At 40.6% G+C, this 15,275-nt stretch overlaps 1 protein-coding gene across 2 annotated transcripts in view; it reads right to left on the bottom strand.

The window, feature by feature from the left end:
- The window catches only part of ano8b (anoctamin 8b), an 88,393-nt gene that overhangs the window by 32,161 nt on the left and 40,957 nt on the right, over positions 1–15,275 (bottom strand). For both annotated transcript variants that reach the window (XM_088348826.1, XM_088348827.1), the window contains exons 4-12: positions 9,253–9,391; positions 9,087–9,183; positions 8,881–8,997; positions 8,676–8,803; positions 6,399–6,560; positions 6,165–6,317; positions 1,128–1,254; positions 1,000–1,055; positions 817–891 (exon numbers count right to left, since the gene is read on the bottom strand). In XM_088348826.1, the coding sequence (XP_088204952.1) occupies positions 817–891; positions 1,000–1,055; positions 1,128–1,254; positions 6,165–6,317; positions 6,399–6,560; positions 8,676–8,803; positions 8,881–8,997; positions 9,087–9,183; positions 9,253–9,391 (1,054 nt within the window). The remainder of the gene's footprint in view (positions 1–816; positions 892–999; positions 1,056–1,127; positions 1,255–6,164; positions 6,318–6,398; positions 6,561–8,675; positions 8,804–8,880; positions 8,998–9,086; positions 9,184–9,252; positions 9,392–15,275) is intronic.

Here is a 15,275-nt window from a genome sequence, read left to right as displayed (position 1 = left end):
CCTGCAAAGGAGCTTGCATAGGATGCCACTTTGTTATTTTGATTATAGTAGCTCACTGTTGTTTGTTATATCGACTAGTACGCACTGTTTATATCATTGTCACTATCAGCAAATAATGTTGCTGATCTTTGATTTCCACACCCTTTAGGGTGGATCTGCTTTTTGTAACCTAGGAGATGTAATAAAAAGAAAAGGATCATGGGAGGGCTTTTAGAACAGATTTGGTATTGTGAAAGGTTTTGTTCACCTTCTTGCAAATTCAAAATGCATTGATGTCTTCTCTCCTTTTTTTAACGTCTACTAAACATCAACTTATCATACTTCTCAGGCTCTTACCTCTTTGAGCCGTTCCATGTCTTTGAGGTAGAATCCATAGTAAAAAAAGGCTTACACATGAATTGACAAACTGAAAAATAACATTCAGCGATGTTTATACATTTTGGCTCCTTTGTATTGAATGTTTTTAGTAAAAAAGATTCATGCAGTCTGATCATTTTTTTCTGCTTTTAATAATGGACACCTGCAAAGGAGCTTGCATAGAATGCCACTTTGTAATTTTGATTATTATACCTCACTGTTGTTTGTTATATTGACTAGTATGCACTGTTTATATCATTGTCACTATTAGCCAATAATGTTGCTGATCTTTGAATCCACACCCTTTAAGGTGGGTCTGCTTTTTGTAACCTAGGAGATGTAATAAAAAGAAAAGGCTCAGGGTTTTGTTTACCTAGCAAGTTCAAAATGCATTGATGTCTTCTCTCCTTTTTTTAACGTCTACTAAACATCAACTTATCATACTTCTCGGGCTCTTACCTCTTTGAGCCGTTCCATGTCTTTGAGGTAGAATCCAATGTAAAAAAGGCTTAGATATGAATTGACAAACTGAAACTGTGGGAGAACATGAGACGTCATCAAAGAGATAAAAGAAACCAGGCTAAAAAAAAAGCTGTGATTAGTGTTAGATTGGTAGTTGTGAAGAAACAAAGGATCACTCACAAGAACCATTTTGATGATGAGATTTTTCTCATAGGCACTCTGGAGTTGATAGTTTTCTGAGGAGACAGTCACAAATTACTATTGGTATGCAATGATTTGGAGCATATTTAAATAAAATATACTCTTACCCATGTCATTGAGCCAGCAGGCGATTTTCCTGTACACCTCATCACATGCAGTCACAGTGATAGCCAGCATTATTTTCGGGATAAAACGAGCCAACCGAGGCATTTCCTTAATCCCCATTACAAACTCCTGTATGGACCAAAAAAGAACCAATCGTTTACATTCATCACTTTTCGTTAAAAGCTTCCTTCCGTGATACGGGAACTATAACGTTTTCCATATAAAGGAGAGTCTGAATGGATGTTAATATCCATGCTTCCCGTGACTTCCACTTTGAATTATGGGACGTCAAGGAAAGAGGTTGCCATGGCTACTTAACTGTGACATATGGCATTTGTTTCTTCCGCTAGTTCGCCAGTTCAGAAATTTCCCCCACGTAAAGGATTTACTATTTACTGCACGAAAATGACACAACGGCCAATCTTGATTTTGGGGGAAATGTCAATTTTAAGTGTTGGCTTGTTAATCTAATTTAAAAAATATAAATATTTTTAAAAATGCCAGATAAAAAAAAAATCGAGGCTCACGTCATACACGGTTATGATTGTATGCGATTTTCCTTTACGAGGGTTCATACAACTTTTTCATGGGTAAATTCAAGCACTTTTCAAGCACTTCCAAGGCCAATTGTTCAATTTTTCCAGTACCTTCAAAGGAAGAAATCCAGTGACGATCAAAAGAACATTTTTTGCGTGTTTATTAAAGTGTTCAAATTGTTAAATATAGAATTGTAATTAGTTATTTTTTTGCATTTGAGTATTTATTTATAACACTGAAGAATTCATATTTTTAATTTATATTTTGTTAAGAATTTTCGGGGCTATTATTTTGTTGTCCCACTTAAATCTGATCACTGTGTAAAAAGTTTTGTATTTTACAATTCTTTTTTGTAGATATGAGAATATTCTAATTTAAATTTAATGTATTTTTCAGTGATCCTCTGCAAAAAATATGAAATTACTAACTACTAAATAATCTGGTGCATAATGTTTTATTATTATTGACAATATATCATTAAAAAATAAAATAACCTAAGGAGGAAGTTGGAGCAGAACCAAAAAGGACGGTTTTCTAAATAGAGTTGTCCTCTTGGGTATGACAAGTGGATGTTTCACATGACAACGCCATAATGACAAGCTACCAGAGCAAGCATGCCTGCATCATTTTCACTCACTTATTTTTGTTGCATTTTTCTTCATTTATTGTGTGGTCAGTCAGACTGCCAAGAACATGGTCACGGCAACAATTTCATGAATTTACAAGCACTTCACCCCAAAAACATTTCCCTGACCTTGAAAACTCAACATTCAAATTCAAGCATTTTGAAGGATTTCATTCGCCTGTACAAACCCTATATTTCTTATTATTTGAGTCATTTATATCTAATTATTCTGCCACGGTTGCCCATTGCCCTCACTTGGGCCCACCCGTTTGGCGCCAGCTGCTGCTCGTTGCCTGATTGGCTTCCCTCCTATTTAAACTCAGTGCTCTCATTAACTCCTTGTCAGTCTGTCAACGAACCTCTGCACTGCAAGACTTGTATTTTGACTCTGTCCAGTATCCTGCTCGTGTATCTGCCAAGTATCACGTTTCAATCCCGTCTGTCTCGTTCTGTCCGGTATCTTGCTCCAGCCTCCAGTATCCGGTATGGATCCCACCTGTCTCGTCCCGTCCGGTATCTTGCTTCAGTCTCCAGTATCGATCTCGCCTGTCTCGTCCTGTCCGGTATCTTGCAATAGTCCCCAGTATCTGGTATCCATCTCGCCTGTCCCGTCCTGTATCTTGCTCATGTATCCAGTATCCGGTATCGATTCCATCTGTCCTGCCCTGTCCGGTATCTTGCTCATGTATGGATTACGTCTGCCCTGCCCTGTCCGGCATCTTGCTTGTGTATCCAGTACCTGGTATCGATACCGTCTGTCCCGTCCTGTCTAGTATCTTTCTGTTGTATCCAGTGTCCAGTATCGATCCCGTCTGTCTCATCCTGTCTAGTATCTTTCTGTTGTATCCAGTGTCCAGTATCGATCCCGTCTGTCCTGTCCGGTTTCGATCTCGTCTGCCTCTGGCGTTTGTGTTCCCGCGCATGACTGCCCCATTCCCGTAAAATAAAGCTTGTGTGAAAACATTATGCGTCTGGGTCCTCCGTCTGGTCAGGTTCTGACATACTCCTAATTAATGCACCTTATGATTATTCATATAGAATGTAATTATTTACTTTCGAGATATAACCACAAGAATCCTTACTTCATCCATTCGTTCAGTTGCTATTCAGTCTTTACAGTGTTTCACATGGTGTTTTTAATTAGATGTTCTTAAGTTTATTCAGTCTAGTTAGACATAATCTGGACAAAGGAATGGAGTAAAGCAGGGATTTTCCACTGATTTAGGTTTCATTTTTGTGAGAGACCGCCTAATGGTATAGAAATGATTGTCAGCAATTTTGTCGGTGCATTTGTGAGACCATATAGGCTTGTACTGTACTCACTATCCCAGAATATTCAGTTGCATTTGTTTTCACCCCAGCATAACTGTTCCTCCAGTGTTTTTTTTATTTTTACCCGTCTCATCTCGCAACCAGGATGTTGATTTGAACATGTGGCGGAAAGAAAAGTCAGCCCTCCTTTAAAATACAACCTTAAATAGTTTAATGCCGTGAGGACATTAAAGCCAGGTGCAAAACTGGCGCCAACCGTGCACGGAATATGGCATTGCAGAGTGCCTACACACACCTAAAGCAGTTTACAGCTTCGCCGTTTTCAGCTCTACTCCCAAGTTGTTTATGTCACATGCTTTCAGATTATGTGACATTTCAACCACTGAGTTAAATAGCAATTATGAGGACAAGAACATACTATATTTGCTACAGCGCAGAAAGAAAACACGAATGAGCACAGCCTTATATTTCTAGAAGACAGCGTCAGGGCAACCATACTGTGGGGAAGATTGGCAGATTGCAATACAGATGTGAAAAGTCATCTTTTTGTGTTGTTGCCATCGGTGGCTTCGCGGTAATGGACCAAATTACATTCGCTTGTTCCTCGGTGATTAAAGGAATCAACAGCGACAATGACTCTGATGACACGGAAAGAGATGATACGACCACGCTCTGATCTCCCGCTCCGGCTAACGACCCGTTTTTGACCACCGACCACCCTACGATCTTCCGCTCCGGGGTATCCACTTACGCATTCCGATCACACTCCGATCCCGTGAGCGGCTTGCTTCCCTTGTCCAGCAAGCACCGGATCGCCGGAGTTTGTTTTCCTCTATATCCCAATAAACTTGTGAGTAAACGTTACGCATCTGGGTCCTCTTCCTGTTCTGGTCCTGACAAAGTTAACAAAAATGCCCCAGTCCTCTTTCTGTATTATCAGAGACATTGTCGCTGTTGATTCCTCCGTCTCTGTCAAGCCTCCTCTCTCGATCTTCTGCTTCCTTTCTCGGCCCACGTTTTTTCCGAAAGCTGGTGTGCCGGCTCCTCCCATGGGCGTGCCAGCTAAGCCCCCACGTGGCCCCACCATCTCGGAGAAGAGCGTCCCGATGTCTGAAAAACTCATAACAGCTGAGCGCTTATCAAAACAACTTCTCCAAACAATGCCTACCGTCCTGCGTCAGAGTTCTGTTATCAACAGAACTAAACAAAATATTCCGCATTCGGATCAGCGTGACCTGTAGCTCACTCAGTGAAAATCTTCATTGCATTCAATAAATGTAACTTGTATTTAATCGTATAAAATCCTTTATAGTAAAATGTATAAAATCCTTCAACATCTGTGTTGCAATCTGCCACTCTTCCCCACAGTATGGTTGCCCTGACACTGTCTTCTAGAAATATAAGGCTTCGTGTTTTCTTTTGTGTACAGTAGCAAATACAGTATGTGCTTGTCCTCACACGTTACGCGTCTGGGTCCTCCTCCTGTTCTGGTTCTGATAGTTGTGCTGTTTTCCTTCACAAAGTGCTTCCGCACACCTGGTTGGTGTCACGGAAGCGCAGGACTTTAGGGAAGAAGGAATTCAGAAAACAAACTTTGATACTAAAAACTCACACCTGATATAAAAAACCTCAAGATCAGTTCACTGGAAAACTGGCCTTAAAGCACAGGTGTCAAACAGGCAGCCCGCGGGCCAGATCAGGCCTGCGAGACAACACTCAGAGAAGCACAAGAGAAAAACCAGCTGCAGGTTGAAATATGTCAACTTGATGTTGCCAAAGCTAGGTGCCTCTCACAAAGACACTGTACTTGTATTTATTTCCCCTCTCTCTCTCTCTCTCTCTCTCTCTCTCCCCTTCTCTCTCTCTCTCTCACCCCTTTTCTCCCACTTTCTGTCTCTTTCACTCTCTGTGTCTCTCTTTTTCTCTTCTTTTGTTGCTCTTTTTGTCTTTCTCTCTCTCTGTCTTTTAATCTCTTTTGCTCTAACTTCATTTTTTCCTTTTCTCTCTTTTCTCTTTCTATCTTCCTACCCTTTGCGCTTTCTTTTCTCTCCTTCTGTATGTAACATCCTACATGCCGACATTTGTTGTGTAAATATTGAGTAAATTATAACTATAACCTTATCTTCTCTGTTCCTTTATCTTCTTGGCTTTTTTACCTCACTGTGAATGTGTGAATCTGGAGTGTCATGCCCAATTTTGTTGTCACAATATGTTAAGCCATTTTGTAACAATGACAATAAAGGTATATTCTATTCTATTCTATTCTATTCTATTCTGTCTTTCTATTTCCCTTTGGATTTCTTTCTTCCGCTCCCTTTCTTTCCCCCTCTCTCACGACTTCTCTTTTTATCTCTTTTGTTTCTCACGCTCAATCCCTCTCTCTCTTTTTCTTTCTTTGTCCCGCCCTCTCACCTTTTCCCTCCCTCTTTATCTTATTTCTTTATCTCTCCTTTTCTTTCTCTTTAATCTACTAGTCCGGCCCCCGACAGAATGTTTGTTCTATCGTGTGGCCCCCGAGTTCAAATTAGTTTGACACCCCTGGGCCTAAAGGCTGAAAAATACATTTTCAATCGACCCCAGGAAAATATCAAGACAAAGAACTAACCTGTAGCTCAAAGCAGATGAGCATGACCAGGAAAACAAAACAGAGACAGAGAAGACAGATGGGTGCGCTGACCAGCCACCTGAAGACGCGTCTCCGCCAAGGCGGATAGTAAAACTCCTCGCACCCTGTGACGGGGCTGCAGCGCTTGACTCCCTGCCCAGGCATGAAGAAAGACATCAAATAGTAATGTGGTAAAGATGTTTCAAAAACAGGAAAAGATGGAGTATTTCAGACCCGGAACTGAGGACGCGGTTCCTCCAGGGATTCAGCAGGCGTGTCTAGAGTTCCCCATTTATAGGCCAGCTCTGCACCTCTCCTCTTCCAGCGCTCAAGAAACAATGTGGCCCACACCACGTTGAAAAGTGCAAAGACCACGCAGCAGATGTCACGGCTCGTCTGGAAATAAAGAGGCATCCGTCTTTAGATATACAGTAATCCCTCGGTTTTTGCGGTTAATGGGGACCAAAACCACGCCCCTCCAAAAATGCTTGAAAAAAAACCCTTTTCTTAATTTCTTTATTATTTCATGTTATTATTATTATTTTTTAGACCCGGTTAATAGGGACCAAAACCACCCGCGAAAAGTGAAAATCCGCGAAGTAGCGACGCCCCTTCAAAAATGCTTAAAAAAAAAACTTTTTAAATTTTTTTTATTATTTTATGTTATTAATATTATTGTTTTTTAGACCCGGTTAAAAAAGTGAAAATCTTATTTTATTTTATTATTATTATTATTTACCATTTTTTACCCCCCAGCCTTTCCCAAAGTTTTAGGGGGTAACTCTAGCAGCAAGATGGCAGAAAACCTTGTCAACTTACGTTATGTGCAATAAATACACATTTTTAACCTAATAGTCTTAAAAAGTTTACGTTTATATGATCATTGATACATTACCTATTGTTAAAATGTATTATTTTAATGAATTGAGTTCCTTTTAACCACTAGAAGGCACTAAATAATACACAATGTCCTTTTATAAATAAGAACTGAAATAAAGAAGTAAACATAACTAAACTAGAAATAAATCAAGAAATAAAATAATTGATCCTATCCAGCAACTGGTTTCATTTAAACTTCTAGATTTCGTATGTGGCCATGGAAAAACAAAAAACAATCTGAAAAAATATTCTCAAAACTAGCAACATTTTCTGTCACTGGGCCAACTTCAACATTTCTGTGAAAGATCCTAAGTAAAGCACTAGTCATCATTAAAACGGTTTTGTAAACAATGGAATTCAACTTAGTCCCAACATTTTTTGAAAAAGGTGATGATAAAAACATACAAACACACACTTAAAGATATGATGTCTCTGAATGTACACGTTTAAGTAAATGGATATTTTAAAGCTTGACAATACTGTACTACTAATACTACACACTGTACACTTATAGAGCATTTGGTGGAGTGACAAAGTATGGTTTTGATTTGAATTGCTGTCTACTGTCATATTTATTTGTGAATTATACAACCGAGACCATCAAAACCACCATAAGTACAGTCAAGTCAAGGTTATTTGTATAGCCCTTTATCACAAGGAGCAGTGTCTGAAATAATGTCTGCCCGGACGCCCGGGCGTGCATCTTTTGCGTCGGGTGTACAACTTTTCAAAATGTCTCCGCCCGGGTGGCCGACAACTTTTTCAAGAAAGAAAAAATAAATAAATAAATAAATCAAACGTTTGCTTTATTCCGATTTCGAAATCTTTGTTCGGTTTAGAAATTTCGGAATTTCGGTTCTTTAGTCAATTTGCATACTCGGCAGCCAATCAGAAGCCTGCATCGAATAACTTTGTCCTTCTGGACTTTCCCAAGCGTTATAAGGTTGTGCATTTGCATATCATTTTCCAAAGTAGACGCACAGAGAACAAAAGAAAATGGCTAAGTGGAATCAAGCCAAAACCTCAGCCCCAGAAAAAGGATTCAAAAGAAGCTAACAAAGTTAATGACGCTACAAAACGTAAACGTACATTAGAAGCATCATGGAAAGAGGAGTTCACGTGGCTTGTAACAGATGACGCAGACATTGCATGAATGAAGATGAGTAAATACAGGTACATACTGATGGCAGATGGAAAACAGCGATGTCATACACATGCAATGAATGTTAGTAGATTTATAATTAACATAATTTAAAGTGTTGTTCTGTTGTATATTGTGATCATCAATCCGTAATACTTGTTTGTTTTTAACAATGTTTTTTTTTGCGATTAGTCGTCTTATTGTGTTTCAAGTTGTGAAAAATGGGGCAGGCAACTTTATGGCTGGGCAGGCAACTTTTCAGAGTTTCTGGAGTTTCAGACACTGCAAGGAGTCTCAAAGGGCTGCATTGACCACAGATTATTGCAAACTGCAGACTACACCATCCCCTGATCTACAACCTACATGAGGGCAAGGAAAAACTCAAAACCTCAACATAAAAAATACACTATTTCGTCATGTGTATCCTATGCATTTTTATTATTTTTATTGATCTTTTGATACTGAGGATTAATAAAGCCCGCACTCCTCACCTGATCCGACTCTGTTAGCATCCACAGTACAAAGCCGATCACAGCAGGATACAACATTGAAGTGGTGTAAAAACCCAGCCAGGCGAAATACATGGCTATCTTCACACCAAAGTAGTCACAGATATCATCTACATGCAAAGCAAGCGAAGAAAAGTGTAAGTTGTCATTTTTGTGCAAGTGCTCTCCCTGGTGACTTGAACCGAACCTAAAGGCTGCTTCTCGCAAACGGCCTGGACCCAAGACTTCATCAAGTGACTCAACACGCGCTGCTCGTGGAGAGGGAACATCTGCTGGATCACACCTCGTGCACTCAGCTCAGGAACTGTTTGGCGAAAGGCGCAATCATAAATACACGCCACTCTTCTGTTATTAACATTTTTTTTTTTACAATAATGCAATGATGCGCCTTACTGATTGGTTGACCTTCCAGGAAGTTGATATTATGAAGCACTTCCCCGTGTTTGGCGCGTAAATTATCCAGCCAGTATTTAATGATGCTCTGCCTCTCCTGATTACAGAGCAGAGTCGTGTGATGCAACAAAGAGCTTGATATGTTTGAGTGTGTGCTTGAAACTACCTGAGAGGTGAAAAAGTACAGCTCACTCTCGATGTTCTCATAGATGTAGTCCTCCTCGCAGGAAAAGCTCCGTGTCCCTGCTCCAAACTCGGGCTTTACTGCTTTCCTCAAGCCCATCTCTTCGGCCCCTCGCAATAAACTGCAGGAAAACATATTCACTTTAAACATCTCGATAGCTTTGAAATCAAGCTTTTAAATACAATTCCTTATTTGTAAGACTTTGGTCTATTGTCATCCCTCCTCTCACAAAGATACAAAAACAAAAAAAACAGATGCAATGCGATAATGCGATGAATCGGTCGATTATTCTTTTTCGATTATTCGAAGAATCGGATTTCTTAGAGACATTTCCTACTCTTTATTCAAATATTGAAGTTTTAGACAGAGAGAAAAAATAGTGCACAAAACAACCGACTATCCTATAATATGAAACAATAAAGGCGGCACGGCAGAGCAGTGGTTAGAACGTTTGCGGCAGAGTTCTGAGGTCATGAGATCGAACCTCCTGTGTGGAGTTTGCATGTTCTCCCCGTGCTTGCATTTGTTTCCTCCGGGCACTCTGTTTTCCTCCCACATTCCAAAAACATGCATGTCAGGTTAATTGGCCGGTCCAAATTGTCCCTAGGTGTAAATGAGCGAGCGAATTGTCTATCCCTGTGTGCCCTGCGACTGGCTGGCAACCAGTTCAGGGTGTCCTCTGCCCATTGCCCAAAGTTAGCTGAAATGGGCTCCAGCACCCCCACGACCCTACTCAGGATAAGCGGTGCAGATAATGGATGGATGGATGGCTAAAACAATAAAGGCGGCACGGCGGCTGGGTGGTTAGCGCACAGCCCCACAATGCGGAGATTCAGGGTTGAAGTCCAGCTACTGCAGCCTCCTCGTGTGGAGTTTGCATGTTCTCCCCATGTTTGCGTGGGTTTCCTCCCACATTCCAGAAACATGCATGTCAGGTTAATTGGCCGGTCCAAATTGTCATGAGGTGTGAATGAGCGAGTGAATTGTCTGTCTCTGTCTGCCCTGCGACTGGCTGGCAACCAATTCAAAGTGTCCCGAGGATATCTGGGATGGGCTCCAGCACCCCCGCGACCCTACTGTGGATAAGCAGTGCAAATAATGAATGGATGGATAAGTCCAAATATAATATGATCTTTAGATAAGGTGGTAGGAAAAAAGTATCTTCCATATTTGCAGGTGTATAGCATATATTTGTATGTATTTTTGTTTGTTGTCAAGTTCATTAACAAACCCTTGGATTGTTCTATCGTTTTATTTTATAGAATCTTCAGTTGTTTTTGTGCACTAATTTTTTCTTTCTGTCCAAAAATGCAATATTTGAATAAAGAGGAGGAAATGAAAAATGCCTCTAAAAAATCGGATTCATTGATTAATCAAAAAAATATTCAACCGATTCATCGATTATAAAAAATAATCATTAGTTTCAGCCATAGAAAAAACAGAACGATTGTCTTTATTAATTAGTGAGCACAAAATTAAAAGCATCAGTCAGAGCCAACACAACAAAACATAGTTGTCATTTGCCAGGAAGCTGTCATTACAACTTCAGCCACAAGTAGAAACTATGGCAACCACTGTAAGGCACGTTTGCTAAGACTTTGACACTCATGTTTCTTAGCATTCATTTATTAACTGCACCGCGTGGTTTTGGTCCCGCTTATCCTCAGTAGGGTCGTGGGGGTGCTGGAGCCCATCCCAGCAATCATCGGGCAGTGGGCAGGGGACACCCTGAATTGGTTGCCAGCCAATCTCAGGGCACACAGGGACAGACAACTCACTCGCTCATTCACACCTAGAGACAATTTGGCCAAACCGGCCATTTAACCTGACATGCATGTTTTTTGGAAGGTGGGAAGAAACTGCAGTGCCCGGAGGAAACCCACACCACCTCGGGGAGAACATGCAAACTCCACACAGGAAGATTCGATCTCATGACCTCAGAACTGTGCCGCACACGCTCTAACCACTGCCCCGCCGTGCTGCCCTTGTTTTAAAGCATATAAACAATAATAATTATCTTCCCGTCATTTGTATTTGTGGGTGCAATAAATGCGGGCAGAAGAGCTTGAGCTTTATATTGTTGCATGAACAGAGATGTATTCTAATAAAAATCCTCAATCCTGTCCTCTGTGATCCTCACTTTGCCATCTCTTCATCTCATTTCTCTCCCAACGAGCCGATCCTCTACCCCCAGTCCCCTGGCGCTTTATCCTTTTTATATCTCCTTCCTCTCTATTCCTTCTTCTCTTCCCTCCCTCTGTCCATCCCTCAGGCTGAAACCAGCCACACATCCTCTGCTTCCGGCATGCTGTCATCTCACTTCTCGTCATCACATTTACGTTTGTTCGCGTGAACGTATGACTGGATTCAGTGACTTGCGGTGAGGTTTATGTCTGCTGGGGCACAGTTGGATCTGCATCTTACTCAAAATAAAGCTACTAAAATATTTTTAAAAAAAATTCTAAAATGAGCGAAATGATCTGCCATTACTTAAAATATGACATATTTTTATTCTTAACATCCATCCATCCATTATCTGCAACAGTTATCCTCAGTAGGGTCACGGGGGTGCTGGAGCTATCTTCGGGCAGTGGGCAGGAACACCCTCAACTGGTTGCCAGCCAGTCGCAGGGCACACAGACATCTTAATTGCTCATTCACACCCAGGGACAATTTGGACCTGCCAATGAACCTGACATGCATGTTTTTGGAATGTGGGAGGAAACCGGAGTGCCAGGAGGAAACCCAATCAAGCACGGGGAGAACATGCAAACTCCACATGGGGAGGCTGCAGTAGCTGGACTTGAACCCTGAACCTCTGCACCGTGGGGCTGCGCGCAAACCACCCAGCTGCCATGCAGCCCTTATTTTAAACGTATCAAATAATTATAGGATTGAGAAAGAATTCTTAAAGTAGCCATTTATTTGCCTGTAGAAGAATAATCATAACTGGAAACGGCTGCAAAATCAAGACACCGCGCCTACTGCGCCACCTGGTGTTGAAGTGCCCAGGGTTGGGTAGGGTTACTTTAACTGGATTACTTTTGGATTAATCCAATACCAAATATGCTAATAAAAGACAAAATAAACTAAATATGAATAAAATTATGACTCACAACACATGGTAAGCTTTCTCTCCTGGCTTTGATCTCCGGCAAAACTAACATAAAATGCGACAGAAACAAAATGAAAATAAATCCAAACAGCTTGCCAACATCATTTTTGCCGTTCCATGTATTCCGTTATTCCCCAAGCCTGCACGCCCATATTTAGTTTCTATTGTCTTTTATTAGCATATTTGGTGTTGGAGTAATCCAAAAGTAATTGAAAGTAATCCAGGTAAGTAACCCTACCCAACCCTGGAAGTGCCTGTCATTATAAGTCAAAATCAAATAAATTCAAACATTCACATCAAACCTTAACTTTGTATTAATCTTCAGTGGGCCAGATTAAAAATACAAACGCATTGGATGTGACCATGTGCTAATGGAAGAAGTAAAACATTTTTAGGAAAGATGATGATTTTACTTATGACACAAAATTTAAAAGATAAAAACTCACATCTCAAATAAGAACCTTGTCCCTCTGTAGAATATGTATACTGTATATACACATGTGTAATAAATGACAATATTCAAATTGTGCACAAGATTCAATGTGAGGGTGTGAACTGGACCATATTTATATGTGCCATGTGCTTTACTGGCAACAAGCCTACTGTGTGATCTCCATCTCATCTGTGACTCACAGAAAAAGGCGTACGGTACTCTGATTCCGTGAAGACACACATACTGACATCATGTGTTAACATTCACAGTCATGAAAGCGTTTCCCGAGAAAAAGCTAAACACTCAAGGTGAATCTCAAAGGATTGAATTGTCTCTGGGTTAAATTCCCCAAATGTAGGTCAATCTCAATAGCAGCAGGTTTGCATGTACTCACTTTGTTCTGTCAGAATGTGTGCGCGTGAGAGGAAGGTTTGGGAGAGATAAAAGGAGAGAGCGTTTGTGAGAGAGGATGAGAAAGAGCAGCTTATGCGAGAGAAGTATCGTTCTTCCAAAGCATTTCATCTATAACCCGCCGGTACGCTTTGGAATATTGGTCCCTCTTGCCTCCTGCTGCTTCACGGTGCCTCACATGTCATCTTCCTTTTCCATTATCTTCCTCTTAACCTCAGCCACACAGCGCTAGAGCACTTCAATCCTTTTTACAGCTTCTTACTCCATTTTTGCCAATAACTCAGTAGAGATGAATGCATGGAAGAGTGCAAGTCACTCTGACCTTGTGGGTCGTGTTTTCCAATATGCACTTAAGTCCGCACTCATATCGAAACGGTTCCATGCTCATTTGGTGACCGCTTTTAAACCAGAAGAACTCAGTAGTACCGGGTGCCGATTTGGGGATTCTTTAAATAACCTGAAGTCGGCCTGCGTGAGGAAAGCTTTGGAGTGCTGAGACATCCTAGCAGCGTCAGTGATTTTTTTTTTCTAGGTAGGTGCTGTGCTTATAAAAGCTACAGCAAAACATAACAGCATGATGAATTAAAGTAGGGATCAACAACAACAGCAAACCGCAATGTCTCTGACGTAAGGGACAAAAAAACAATTGGTAAGCCAAAAAAGGTTTTAGGAGTGTTCTAGAGCAGTGTTTTTCAACCAGTGTGCCACAGGAAATTGCCCCATTTTAGTATTTTATTAGTATTCTATTGGTATTTAAATAAAACATAGCTTTCTGCCATTGATCGCCTTGCTGTAACATTCATCCACACCGGTAGGTGGCAGCATTTACTTTCTCTCTTTTTTTAAAGTAATTCATGAGACAGAACCGGTACAAAAATCTATTAACCAACAGAAAATAATGAAATACATGTAATAAAATAAAAATCATAATTTAAATACCTTGATAATCTCCCCAAAAAGATTTAAAAAAGGTTAGAATGTATTCAATCATGTTTTGTATTACTAGAAAATCATTTTTACTCATTTTTAGTTTGTTTTCTAAAATAAGTCAAGTCAAGTCATGTTTTTTTGTATAGCTCTTCATCACAAAGAGTCTCAAAGGACTGGACAGACCAGAGTATTGCAAACCACAGACTATTATCACACCATCCCCTGATCTAAAACCTACATGAGGGCAAGGAAAAATTCAAAAACCTCAACATGAGGAAAACAGCATAAAATATAGATAAACTTGAAAACAGATGAAACATAAAATACAATCCCTAATCACAGCAAAATCATTAACCGGAATGGATAATCGCAGTTGAATGAATGGTTTTAGTAATGGTTTAGTGAGTAAGCAAAATTGGAGGGCTTAAACATGACTAGACTTGACTTCTACTTTCAGTGTAAAAAAGCAATTTAGAGAGCGGTCGGCTAGCTGCGCGCTATCATCGGGTGTCCTAGAATGGAGACAGATCTCCGCAACGATTAAAATAAGACTGTTCCAAATGTGGTGGTTTCCCATGAGTTGTGGCTCCAAGTCATCCATTTCATGAGTAATGGGCCTGGCATTGGCAAGATACAGATACAGCAGTGTCTTGAGAGAGTTGTTAGCCTAGCAGTTAGCAGTAAGCCGGACCAGCTCCACTGCTCTGGCCTTCTCCTAGATGCGGCCCGAGTCACTTCTGAAACCTGATAATAATCCCACGAGGCAACTACTGGTGATCACAATTTTGCTGCGCTCTTCTGACTTTACTTAGAGTGTGATTTAATTGGTTAATTTATTTTCAATGTATCACGCTGCAAATAGTTAGTGTTCGCTATGCTTCCTCGTTTGTTATTGGAGACAGCTTCCCCTAGCTTTTTGACAGACAGTTTACACTAGCCTTTCAGAATCGCAGAAACAGACAGTCACACCCACCCAACACAGAGCGTCCTTCTTAATCTGTCCAAGTGGTGTGCTGTCTAACAGAACACAATGCATGATTTAATGATATCAATGACAATGAAGACAAAATCAATTCAATTCAAAATCGGTGAAGGAGTGAACCAGTGATACCGAAG

Source organism: Urocampus carinirostris, chromosome 12 (genome assembly GCF_059441175.1).
Source record: "Urocampus carinirostris isolate Australia breed hairy pipefish chromosome 12, RoL_Ucar_1.0, whole genome shotgun sequence".
NCBI classification, from domain to species: Eukaryota; Metazoa; Chordata; class Actinopteri; order Syngnathiformes; family Syngnathidae; genus Urocampus; species Urocampus carinirostris.
The sequence above is the reverse complement of the archived record's forward strand: the minus strand, read 5'-3'. Positions and strand labels throughout refer to the sequence as shown.